The sequence below is a fragment of the Pistacia vera genome, unplaced genomic scaffold (genome assembly GCF_008641045.1).
Source record: "Pistacia vera cultivar Batoury unplaced genomic scaffold, PisVer_v2 Contig78, whole genome shotgun sequence".
Taxonomy (NCBI): Eukaryota; Viridiplantae; Streptophyta; class Magnoliopsida; order Sapindales; family Anacardiaceae; genus Pistacia; species Pistacia vera.
The window spans coordinates 1-14,067 of NW_022196645.1; the positions used below are offsets into that span (position 1 = coordinate 1).

At 34.8% G+C, this 14,067-nt stretch overlaps 1 protein-coding gene across 1 annotated transcript; it reads right to left on the reverse strand.

The window, feature by feature from the left end:
- Positions 1-6,272: 6,272 nt before the first annotated feature.
- On the reverse strand, positions 6,273-8,879 carry LOC116116599 (beta-glucosidase BoGH3B-like; the record flags this gene model as incomplete). Its single annotated transcript, XM_031402664.1, has 9 exons — positions 8,666-8,879; positions 8,387-8,591; positions 8,210-8,300; positions 7,975-8,120; positions 7,446-7,689; positions 7,259-7,363; positions 6,998-7,180; positions 6,705-6,909; positions 6,273-6,586 (listed from the first exon to the last, which is right to left on the reverse strand). Coding segments are annotated over exons 1-9 (1,707 nt in total), but the record flags the coding sequence as incomplete, so codon positions are not given.
- Between the last annotated feature and the right edge of the window lie 5,188 nt (positions 8,880-14,067).

The following is a 14,067-nucleotide window of genomic DNA, read 5'->3' on the forward strand; positions in this document are numbered from 1 at the left end:
TTGAGGTCGGGAAAGGAGGATTTTGGTGTTGATTCTGTGGCCGTGTGAGTTAGGATTATGGTGTTGATTTAACCAAATTTTCATCCTATCTCTTATACATTATTGATATCTTATATCTGTTTTATTGGTGTTTCAATGATATGTTTTGGTTCTCTTATCTCCATCACCTGATTAATTTCATGTGAGTTAGGAGGAACCGGTTATGCTTCTAAACCGGTTATGGGATTTCCTGGAACCTGAAATCTGGTTTGGTTAAGAAAAAAAATCGTTTCGGGTCGGTTAACCGGTTTTGAACACCCCTGCCTTATTGGTAAAAAAACAAGAGAATGATCATGTTTTTCCAAGTTTGAGTTCTCATGGTCTTTAATAGGGGTGTCCGGGTTAGTATTCGTGTACTTCAACTAATCTCTCAAAACCTTAGAACTATCGATAGGGTAGGAGTTTCAGTGGCTAACATGGTCTCTCGAGTTCAAATCCCCTTTGCCCCTAATGGGGGTGGTCAATGGAGTTCTTACTCAGTCGGTAGTTTCAAAGTCTTGGGGATTAATTGAGGAGCGTGTAAGTTGGTCCAAATACCTTTGGTCATTAAAAGAAAAAAAAAAGTAGAATATTTAATGGTGCATTTGGTTTATTATTTTGGATAGGATTTTAGGGATAGTATTGGATAGTTAGATAGGGGAGTATTACGAGATAAAATTTAAAAATTTATGAAAAAACCCCCAAGGTTTGCTAATTTAATAAATACTCAAATATATTAAAATATTGTAAAATGACAAAAACACCCCTACCACCCACAGTGCTAGATTCCGGCCACCACTGTCGGAATCTGACCGGAAAATTGCGTTACGACACAGACTAGTCGAATATGTGTCATAATGCGTTGTTATGGCCTTTTTCGGCCAGATCCACTACGGATCTGGTTGGTTGTGGCCTTCGACGGTCGAAAAAGGCTATCTTTGGCCGTCAAGTATGACCGTCGTTGTTTGTCAACGATGGCCAAGATTTGGTCGTCGCTAATAGCCAGATCTGGACATTACCGGCTATTTCCGGTGGTTGTGTGATTATTGTGATAGATTCCGGACACCACCAGCGGTGGTTATCCGAATCTGGCAAGTATTGTGGGTGGGGGTGTTTTTGTTAGTTTTTAAACTTTTTTTAGGGGGGTATTTAATGAAATTAATAAACATCTGGGGTCTAAAAGTAATTAAAAAAATAGACTAATATATTTGAGAATAACGTGCTAAATAACATTTGAAGAATAAGATTGGAAATATGGATAAAAACAATAAGCCAAACGCATCCTAAGTTATGGCCCATTTAAATAGGATAATAAGTAGCTTACAAAAAGTTTAAATTTACTTATGGGCTGTATATGTGAGTTGCTAAAGTAGGTGGCCCAAGTATAAACTTCACTTCCACTATGGGCCGTTATAATAGCCCAAATACTAGAGGGCTTTCACAACATCATTACTATAGTACCTTTCTAATTTTGGGAAGAAATCTAATTAGAATAATTCTACACCAATAATCTTTTTTCACAATCCTAACGTGATAAATTGTAATTGGTTAGTTCACAACTGGTTTTATATGGGTCCTACTAATTAATTGTGAACTAACTAGTTNCACTTGATTTATTGGTAACTGATTCTCCTATAGTCTGTGTCTAAAAACATGTTCCATCCACGGATAGACTATAGTTGACATGTTTTGCTGTTTGAAATGTTTCATAAATGGATTTGAGGTCGGGAAAGGAGGATTTTGGTGTTGATTCTGTGGCCGTGTGAGTTAGGATTAGGGTGTTGATTTAACCAAATTTTCATCCTATCTCTTATACATTATTGATATCTTATATCTGTTTTATTGGAGTTTCAATGATATGTTTTGGTTCTCTTATTTCCATCACATGATTAATTTCGTGTGAGTTAGGAGGAATCGGTTATGCTTCTAAACCGGTTATGGGATTTCCTGGAACCTGAAATCTGGTTTGGTTAAGAAAAAAAATCATTTCGGATCGGTTAACTGGTTTTAAACACCCCTATCCTTATTGGTAAAAAAGCAAGAGAAAGATCTAACATATTTTTCTAAGTTTGAGTTCTCATGGCCTTTAATAGGGGTGTCCGGGTTAGTATGCGCGTACTTCAATTAATCTCTCGAGACCTTAGAACTATCGATAGGGTAGGAGTTTCAGTGGCTAACATGGTCTCTCGAGTTTAAGTCCCCATTGCCCCTAATAGGGGTGGTCATTGTAGTTCTTATTCAATCGGTAGCTTTAAAGATTAATTGAAGTGTGTAAATTGGTCCAAATACCCTTGGTCATTAAAAGAAAAAAAAAAGTAGAATATTTAATGGTGCGTTTGGTTTATTATTTTGGATAAGATTTTGGGGATAGTATTTGATAGTTGGATAGGGGAGTATTACGAGATAAAATTTAAAAATTTATGGAAAAAACCCCCAAGGTTTGCTAATTTAATAGACACTCCAATATATTAAAATATTGTAAAATGATAAAAACACCCCTACCATCCACAGTGTTAGATTCCGCCCACTACTGCCGGAATCTAACCGGAAAATTGCGTTACGACACAGACCAATCGGATCTGTGTCGTAACGCGTGATTATGGCCTTTTCCGGCCAGATCCACTACGGATCTGGCCGATTGTGGCCTTCGACGGTCGGAAAAGGCCATCTTTGGCCGTCGTTGTCTGTCAACGATGGCCAAGATTTGGCCATCGCTAACAGCCCGATCTGGACATTATCGGCTATTTTCGATGGTTGTGTGACTATTGTGATAGATTCCGGCAACCACCGGCGGTAGTTGTCGGAATCTGGCAAGTATTGTGGGTGGGGGCGTTTTTGTTAGTTTTTAAACTTTTTTAGGGGGGTATTTAATGAAATTAATAAACATCTGGGGTCTAAAAGTAATTAAAAAAATAGTCTAATATTTTGGGAATAACATCCCAAATAACATTTGAAGAATAGAATTGGGAATATGGATAAAAATAATAAGCTAAATGCACCCTAAGTTGTGAGCCATTTAAACAGGATAATAAGTCGCTTACAAAAAGTTTAAATTTAGTTGTATATGTGAGTTGCTAAAGTAGGTGGCCCAAAGTGTAAACTTCACTTCCACTATAGCCCAAATACTAGAGGGCTTTCACAACATCATTACTATAGTACCTTTTTAATTTTGGGAAGAAATCTAATTAGAGTAATTCTACATCAACAATCTTCTTTCACAATCATGACCTGACAAATTATAATTGGTTAGTTCACAATTAGTTTTATATGGGTCCTACTAATTAATTGTGAACTAACTAGTTGTGAATTATCATGATTGTGAAATAAAATTTGTAAAAAAGTATTGTTGGGATAGTATTACTCATCTAATTAATTACAATTAACTATAAAAAGTTAATAAAAGCATTTAAAAATTGTTTTTAATAAAAAAATATATTAATTATAACTACTTGGTCTTCTTTCAAAGTTGGCAATGGATTTCGGTCAACAAATTCCTTAAAATCTAGTGGGAGATATTATTTATTATTATTTTTTTTTAATTTATCCTTTTAACATGGATCCATGTGATGGATTGAAAATTTTCAACAATTTAATATAAGAATCTGAGCCAAAAAATTAGAAAATATGGAACAGAACTTAATACTCCCTCCGTCTCCAAATAAATGACGCTTTAGCTAGTTGCACACTTTTTTATGCACTGATTTTTTTTAATGTAAACAAAAAGAGAGAGAAGGCTTGGGCATACAAAAAAGTGAAGAGAGAAGATTGAGGCGGACACGCAGAGCAGAGAAAGAGAGAGAGAAGAGATGTGGGCCATTGCAAAAATGGGAGAATAGAGATATCAGACAACTGAGACAAGATAAGCGACACTTATTTAGAAAAAAAATTATACCCTCAAAATGACACTTAAAAGAAAACGGAGGGAGTAATTAATAAGCTCACACTAGCCAATGGATTCTTTGGTAGTGTTGAAGGCAACTTGGAGACAAGACCTAATATATAGTTAACTCAAAGTGGTTAAAGGGTTTCACATTCGGTTATAAAATAATCTGATTTATTTTGTATCTAATTTAAAAACAAAACTTGAAGGTTTTTAGCTGGAACACTTACTCCTCCACTCACCTGGTTCCCTGCCAAAAGTTATATATGTCTAGTTTTGGGTCTTTATATTTCATATATTCTGCTTCAGCTAAGCAACTGATCAGAAGCAGAAGCCCCATCAAGAAGATACAAATTCTACCCTTTTTCTTTTTCCAAATACCTGAATTTCCAATAAACAACAAAAAAAAGGATCAATTAAACACCATTTGAATAGAAATCCTAATACTACTAAAACATAAATAAAGATTGAAGAAGTGCTTTCTTTCATTTTTTGAAGTTTCAAGCTCTAATTATTCCTCCCTTTCCCACTTTTTCTCAGGAAACAAACAGAAATGGAATGAAAGTTGGAGTGCATGCTTACAGCAAAGACATATAAGAAAAGAGAGCTTAGAACTTACAGTAAGAATTCAAAGAGAGAAACACTGACAGAACAGAATTCTGCTCCGAAGGACAATGCAGGACGGAGGTGGTATTTATACAAACTTTTCTTTTTTATTTTAGAAAATTTTTGTTTTTCCTTTTGATCTTTTAATTTTTTTTTTTATATTTGGTGTAATGTTACACTTAACCATGATATTATTTACGACTTTATTATTGTGTCTAAAAATAATAGTGAAGATGAACAGACATTTATCTAAATTCTTGAATTATCATCTTTGTGGTTGTTTCACTTATAACTAATGATTGTTTTAATTAAAACTAATTGGTTTCAACAATTTTTGATAACAATAAATTGTTCAATTGTTTATTTATTTTTTATTTTTTATTTTTTATTATCAGGGGTATCTAAACCAGTTAACACGCACCTCAATTAATCCTCCAGACCTTAAAACTATTGGTTGGGTAAGAGCTATAGTGGCTACCCTATTAGCCATTAATGAATAACTCAAACTTAGAACCTCTTGAATAATACACTAAGAGTGGAAACTCAAACTTAAGATCTTTTGATACTTTTAATTAAAAGTGTAGACCTTTAATTAGAACCAACGAAGGATTCAAACCTATAACCTCTTAGAATTTGTTCAATTTTAATTGGTTATACTAATTTTGTCAATTAAAAATACATCTATACAAAATATTGAATAAATCGATTAAATTCTATTCAATTGGATTCCACTGTCTGAAATGGAAGAGTTAAATATATTTTCGATATAATTATAAGGTCCAAATTAGACCATTTATGTTCTTATAAATTAGTAATACAGTAACTAATCTGTTAATTTTATTTTATTTTATTTTTTATAGTTAAGAATATGTTGATACTCGATTTTGACATCAACGATTCGTACGTGTAAAGTGCTAAGCTGACTTAGAAATTACATGTGAATAAAAAATACAATGAAGTAAATGGAAGATGATTTTTAAAATGGTTCGGATGCTTAAAACAAATCTTACGTCCACTGTTCTTTTATATATATGAGGTTACAAAAGATCGCATATAGCGAATAGTGAGCAAGGGTACAAGTGACTGATTATTCAGAGAGAATATCAAGTCAGTCTCTTTCTCGCAGGTTATCTGTATTCTGAGAATAAAATGTTACAATCAGAATCTAAGTTTCTTATCAGAATCCCGAAATTGAGAGGGGAAGCCCTTTATTTATGGTAGAAGGTTTCAAAGTAATGATTACAAGTATGCAAGTAGACAGGTGTAGTACAATTCCTACAATGCCTCTCATTGGTTGATTACATAGGAGATATCCTCAAATCACGCAAAGCTCAGATAGGTGGGCGACTCACAGCCACTCGTAGACAAAGCCTGAGTCTGCCAAGTTGATGCCAATTATACTCTTTCTTTCTTTTGACGACGTGACAGCTCATGGACGACACAAAATATTTATGAACTCTGATTGATGCTAGTTGATATAAGTTCACGTCAGCCTTGATTTTTTTAGGCATAACAGAAAATATTCCTGAATTTTTGATAAAAAAATTATTTCTTTTAATTTTATTAAATTTTACTGCCATTTACACAAGATGATACGTAGCTGACATGACCTTTAAATTTAGTTATGGGTTGTATATATGAGTGCGTAAAGTTGGTGGCTCAAGTCTAAAATTCACTTCCACTATGGGCCATCAAGTGATAGCCCAAATACTCCACCCCACCACTAAATAAAATCCCTAATTCCCTTTATATTAATTCAAACCCTAACCTCNCCTGGCAACCAGGCCGTAACAAGAGCATCCATTGAAGAAATATATGGTTCTAGCACGACTGGACGTCCGGAGATTAGGACAACAACGCATTTCACAGCTCCGCAAACATTTGTGATGGTGCTCGGACCAGGATCAGGGATTGTCAAGTTCAAGCTGTCACCCTTTGTCTCTGTATATGGATGTTCACCGACTACAACAATTGCGTAAGCAAAATTGCTGGACTTGACAAAGTTGGCATCCGGATTCTCCTCAAAGACCACTTTAGTTCGTTGATCAACTGTATTCTTTATGGCAGTGAGGATAGTAGTGCCTGCTCATTATATAGGTCAAGTATCATATAGTTGGAGATGCCCATAATCTTATATAGTCTGGTTTCTGTGTTCTTCTATCAAAAGCTGTTTTTACTGATCAGGAAGGATAATTCTTACCACTTGTTATGTTGTTGCCGCTAAGTCCTTGCCACTCAATTGTCCATCCACCACATTGATAACCAAGATTGTCAGCATGGGTGCCAGCAACTAGTATTTTTGATGCCTTTTTAGGAAGAGGTAGCAATGGCTGATCAGCTGATTCACCGTTCTTTAGCAGCACAAGAGATTTCCTTACAGCTTCCCTAGCCAATTCTCTGTGCTCCTGTTCCAAGTAACAGGACCACATTAAGAATTTTTCAGTACTAGTTTTTGTAACATAAGAAGTAAATTTTGATTTACTACTGAATGACCTGACTTCCAAGCTGGTCGACCAAGCTGTCATCGGCTAAGGGATTTTCAAATAGACCCATCATAAACTTGACTCTCAGAATTCTCTTCACCGCATCATCAATGCGACTCATGGGGATGACATTTTTCTTTACCAGGGAGGTTAGACCATCAATGAATCCTGTATAGTTCTCTGGGACCATGACCTGGCACACAAGCAGTTTCAGCATTGGAAGATAAAAAGTTCCCGAAATTTTGATAGGAATCTGAGAATAATAACTCACCATATCAACGCCTGCATTGATTGCCATTTCAATGGAGTATGTGTAGTTAGCATGTGGAGGACTTGTGATCCTATCAATACCCTCCCAATCTGAGATGACAAAACCCTGAAAGAGTTCACAAGATTCACTCTCAGTTACTTCTCATAGATGTAGAAATCTCAATTACACAACAAAGAATCGATTATACCCTGAAGCGAAGAGTATTCTTCAAGAATCCGGTGACAAGATCGCGGTTAGCATGCATCTTAACTCCATTCCAGCTAGAGTATGAAACCATGACAGTTGATACACCCTTGATAATGGCGTCATAGTAGGCTGGCATGTGTATGCTAAGCAAACCATGCCAATCTATCACAGTGTTGTTCTCATTTATGCCATTAATTGTCCCACCATCACCCACAAAATGCTTGGCGCAAGCTGCAACCTTTGTCCTGTGCAAATAGAATCAAATATATAATAATGACTTTCAACATGGAATGTTAGAAAGTTTCCTAATAATTGCCCGCAGCTTTGCAAAGTTTATACGGCCAGTTACAACTTTAAATTTAATCATAGAATTGAACAGCAAATTTTTTCAATATGTTAATAGTTTTCTACGGAGATAATTTATTGTATATGTTGATAATTAGATAATTGTGATAATTCAGAATGCAAGAAGATAAATGAGCAAAAGATTGTTCAACATTCATCTTAAAATTTAAGATTGTATTTCTTACTTTCCGGAGACAAATGGGACACCCCTTCGAGAACCGACAGGAACATCTCCTTGTAGTCCCGGTATAATCTCAGTCATTGCTCGAACAATCTTAGGATCTTCGCTATAGCTTTCGTAGCATCGACCCCATCTCGGATCCCTGCAAACCTGTATAAATAGAAGATTTATCAAGAATCCTCTATCAAGCTAAAGAGTTCTATCCTGACATCCATTAGTTGTTGAATTTGATAATGTACCGAAATACAAGGTGCAAAATTATATGGAATTCCTGTAGCTCTAACTTCAAGTGCAGTTGCAGCTCCAATCTTTTTCACAAGTTCAGGGTCCCTGCTTGATAAGAATACAAATCTCATAAAAAAGTGCCAGAAATTTTAGGTTAATGTTAAATCTTAGGATTCCTTAAATCTACTTACCTTGTAGCTCCAAGGCCAACATTATGAGGGAAGATTGTTGCATTATAAACAGTGTTGTGGCCATGAACAGCATCAATACCATAAATCATTGGAATTCCAAGTCGGGTGGATAAAGCAGCCTTTTGAAAACCATTGACCATCTCAATCCAAGCCTTTGCTGAAGCGTTTTTAGCTGGAACACTTCCTCCTCCACTCACCAGGCTCCCTGCCAAAAGTTATATACGTCTAGCTTAACTGGAAAAGCTCCATTTTATGGACAAAAGTGATGAGTGAATTTACCTATGAAGTAATTCTTGATCACATCAGCTGTTGAAACATCTCGTTCAATCTGTGTCATTTGCCCAATTTTTTCCTCCAAAGTCATCCTTTTCATTAAGTCTTTGATTCGAACATTTATGGGTTGTTTGTGGTCTTTATGTTTCATATATTCTGCTTCAGCTAAGCAACTGATCAGAAGCAGAAGCCCCATCAAGAAGATGCAAATTCTAACCATTTTTTTCCAAATACCTGAATTTCCAAGAAACAACAAAAAAGGATCAATTAAACACCATTTGAATATAAATCCTAATACTACTAAAACATAAATAAAAATCCTAATACTACAACAAGAAAGGATCAATTAAACACCATTTGAATTTCCAAGGATCAACAAAAAAGGATTTCTATTTATGTTTTATTAGTATTAGGATTTCTTATTAGATGGATGGCTGCTAAGTCAAAGATGATAATTTCTGACCCTGAACACACAGATAGGCTTTGTTTTGCCAGCTTTGAAGTGTGAAACTAGTCAACCAATGTTGCAGTGTTAGAAGCCCAAGAAATCACAAAAATGGTGTTTCATGTGAACATGATGAAGATGAAGTTGGATTTCTTAGGTTCAATCAAATCACAAAAATGCTCCACTTTCTTCTCTGCCACCATGTAACACTTTTCAGCACCCACTCACACCCCACCCACACCCACACCTACACCTACAACCACATCATGGACATGTAACTTTATTTCCATTCACGCCTTGTCTCTGCTACAGTAGAATTATAACTATGTATGGTCTCATCTCTTGACAGCAGCTCACATGTTAGAATGAATTTAGATCACTCGACATTTCATTTCTCCATAACCCATAACTATTATTATTCCTTAGAACTTACCAGGCAAAAGGGTTGGTAATGTTGACAATAGCATAAGGAACTAAGAATGTAAGCAAAAGTTTTTCAATGTGCCATTAATGGGACAACTGGAAACTTCAAACAATTATTAGCACAACTTGAATGAATTTTATTTCATCTGCTAAATTCCTTCATAGTAGGCCAATCATTGTTCTTATTAGAATCTCAAGTCTTATTACCAAAACATGAATAGGAATCCTAATACTACTGTTATGCCTAAAAATAAAGGTTGACGCATGCTGACATCATCAAACACCAATCAGAATCCAGCAAAACATTCTACCGTTCTGTTTTGAAAGACAATGCAGGACGAAAGTGGTATTTATACGAACTTTTCCCTTTTATTTTTAAAAAATTCTTGTTTTTCCTTCTTACACTTAACCATGATATTATTCACGACTTTATTATTGTGTGTAAAAATAATAGTGAAACATGAACATATATTTATCTAAATTCTTGAATTATCATCTTTATATAACTAATGATTGTTTTTATTAAAACTAATTGGTTTTAACAAGTTTTTATAACAATAAACTGTTCAAATATATATTCTTTTTTTTTATCATCGGGGGTGTACACTTCAACTAATCATTCGGGACCCTGAAACTACTAGCCTAATAAGAGGCTATCTCTATAAACAACTGAGAAGGGATTCAAACTCAGGATCTCTTGAGTAATACACCCAAAAAAAGGAACAAACTAAAGACCTCTTGAGAAATTTTTCAATTTTGATTGGTTCTACTAATTTTGTCAATTAAAAATATATCTATACACAATATTAAAAAAAATCGATTGAATTCTATCCAATTGGATTCCATTATTTGAAATAGAAGAGTTAAATATATTTTAGTTATAAGATTTGGCTTTCAGTATTATAAGGTCAAAAGTATAACTCCACATTATAATAAGTTATATTTTTTCTAATTTCCGTCTTAAGAAAGTTGCTTCCACCTAGTAATAATTATTTACATATTGCAAAAAAAAAAAAAAATATATATATATATATATATATATATGTATGTTATGTTATATTAAAAGTTTAAAATAAAATAAAATATATTTATTTAAAGTTTTTTGAGACAATGATTTATGTTTTAGAGTTGTTACCACATCTTTTAATTTACGGGTACGTAATAACTCATTGGAATAGATACATTCTTGTTGAAGCCAAAATATTTTTAGCTTCTCAAGCATGTTTAAAGCTTCTTGGCATGAAACTCTTTGTATTTCCATACTATTATCCCCAGGATTATTAATTATCTTTTCTTGTCTAATTACAGTAATGACTACTAAAATAATGAATTAAAATTCGAATACATACTATTAAAATGTAAATTATAAAATAAGAAATTAAAACAACATCTCTATTAATTTATAACCTCTTTGTAGTTAAAAATTAGTTTGATCCCACCATTATTATTATAGAGAAGTTTTACTATATAAGGTACAAAGTAGAACATTTAGGTTCTTATAAATTAGTAATACAGTATATTTTATTTTATATAAGTAAGAGCAGTGTTCTGAAAACCGGATCGAACCGCCCGGTCGGACCAGTTCGATCGGCAACCGGCGACAAATCTGGTCTGGTATATATAAAAAACCGTTATTTGGAGTTAAACTGGATTGGACCGCGGTTGGACTGCTGGAATAGTGTCGAATCGCTGTCCAATCACAGCTAAACCCCGTCGGATTCCAGCATCTTTCGACAGAGAAAACACCCTCATTCGACGGACGACATCTCCATGACCAAATCCATCCATTTTCAGTCGCCGTCGTCTAGCCTTCGTCGATCGCCATCCACCTAAAGTTTACGGCTTTACGAGACTTCGGATTTCTTTCGTTGATTCCGGCGAGTTCCGACGCCGATGGAACTCCGTAGCACCACCATTAGAGTCATCGACACCTGCACATCAAAAGCCCTAAGATTCCAGCTTCGATTGGCCGTCGATCGTCGCTGCCGCCACCACTCACCAGAATCTTCGCGCGATAGGGGTGATTTAGATAGATTTCAAACCTTAAGGGAGAATTATAGGGTTGTTTTTGATGAATTTCAAACCTTTAGGGACTAACAGTAATTTTATAAATTACGGTCCGGTTTTCAGAACATTGAGTAAGAGAATATTCCTGAATATTTAATAAAAAATTTATTTCTTTTAATTCTATTAAATTTTACTACCATTTACACAGATAATATATATATATATAAGTTCTTAAAGGTGGTGGCCCGAGTCGAAACTTCACTTCCACTATGGGCCATTAAGTAATAGCCCAAATACTCCTCCCCACCACTAAATCAAAAATCCCTAATTCCCCATAAATTCAAACCCTAACCACTGCCACCAAATGCCAATCTGAACGCGCTATTCAAATGGCGTCCAAAACCTTCTTCTTCTGAAGCGGTTACGAAAACCAAAATCTCATCTTTGTTCACAAATCCATGTAAAGTGACTATTACTACACCACAAGATTCAGTACATAGCGTTGAAGAGGAAGGGAGGCTTGCTAAATTCCTTTGAAAAGATTGTAAACAAGGTAATATCACTTGTGATGAAGCACGCTATTTCTTTTGTTTAATGATTCATATGCAACCCAAACCACCAGTTTCATCATTCAACCGGTTGTTTGGAGCGCTTGCTCAGAAGAATTTTATGATTTAATTACTTTGAATATTTTGATTAATTGCTTTTGTAATATGTTTTGTTGTTTTTGGGAGGATTTTGAGGTGGGATTTTGACCCAAAACTTTTGTAATATATCGCACAGGTAACACGAGTGTTGCGATTGGATTGCATGAAGAAAGTGTTGCTGGTAATGGTGAAGGGGGTGTTATTTGTGAGCCTAGTATTATTAGTAAGGAGGATTGGTAGATAAGGCGAAAGAATTGTTTCTGGAAATGACGTATAATGGAATTAAGCCAAATGTGGTTGTTTATATCTCTCTAATTTCCAAAAACAATTCTTTGGCCCTATCTACCAATCCTCCTTACTAAGACCATCCATAACAAACAATACTAGGCTTACAAATAACACCCATTTCATCATTGTTTGTACCTCTCTAATTTACAATTGGTGTCTTGTGGGAAATTTGGAGGAGGCTAAAGGCTTATTTTTCGAGATGAGATGGCAGATCAAGGTTTTGTGTTTTTTTTTTTTTTTTGGTGTAACGTTACACTGAAACTATGATATTAGTTACAAGTTCATTATTGTGTGTAAAAATAATAGTGAATATGAACATATATTTATCTAAATTCTTGAATTATTGTTTTTTGACATATAACTAATGATTGGTTTTAACAAGTTTTGATAACGATAAACGGTTGGATTTTGATAGGTGCTAATAATTTTGTCAATAAAAAATATATCTATACACAATATTAGAAAAATCCATTGAATTCTAATCAGTTGGATTCCATTGTTTGAAATGGAAGAGTAAAAAATATTTTGATTATAAGATTTTGCTTAAATATTATAAGGTCGAAAGTAGAACATTTAATGGTATAAGAGTAAAGGAGGATCTAACATGGTCTCTTAAGTTTGAGTCCCCTTGATTAGGGGTGTTACGAACTGGAAAACCGGTTTTTTTGAAAATAGGTTTGGTTTCGGTTCACAAATTTTTGTGAACCAGTTTTTTGGTTCGGTTACCAGTTTGGCTTATTTTGACAACTGGTTAACTGGTTTTTTAAATAAAAATCCCAAATCCAGTTTATAACAAAGCAAACCCTAAAGTACGCTATCTCTAATTCTCCATCATTCCTGTAGCCTCATCCACACTCACAGCTGCAGTCCCGCACTTGCATCTCCGTCCGCCGTGCTCCATCACTCCATTCTCTTCTTCAGTCCTCGTTGTCGTCTCACTCTTTACTCTTCACTTTAGCTTCTTCAGGCTGTAACTGCCCATACCATTTTCTTCACTTTTTTTTTTTATTTTTTAAATTTTGCCTTTGTGACTTGGGTCTGAACCCTGAGGCTCTGGCTGCTGTGATCAAGGAATTCTGACGAGAGCCCTCTGCCTCATCCACAATGCCTACTGCTCCATCATTTTGTCTGCATCACTACAGTGTTCTATGCTTGTGCGTGCATAACGTTTTTGTTGTGTCTTTTTTTAATCTGTGTTATTGTAATCTCTATTTTGAGTTTTGTTTAGTTTTTGTGGCTATGAATGAAGCTTGGGTTGGCTTATTTAATTTTTCATGTCAATTTTTGCGGTGTGATGTTGCATCATTTTGAAATTGTCTGGATTAGATGAAGAATTATTTTACATCATACAAGTGAACATTCATACAGTTGACTGTTAAGAATATAGTATTCATAGTGCACTTGATTTATTGGTAACTAATTCTCCTATAGTCTATGTCTAAAAACATGTTCCATCCACGGATAGACTATAGTTGACATGTTTTGCTGTTTGAAATGTTTCATAAATGGATTTGAGGTCGGGAAAGGAGGATTTTGGTGTTGATTCTGTGGCCGTGTGAGTTAGGATTATGGTGTTGATTTAACCAAATTTTCATCCT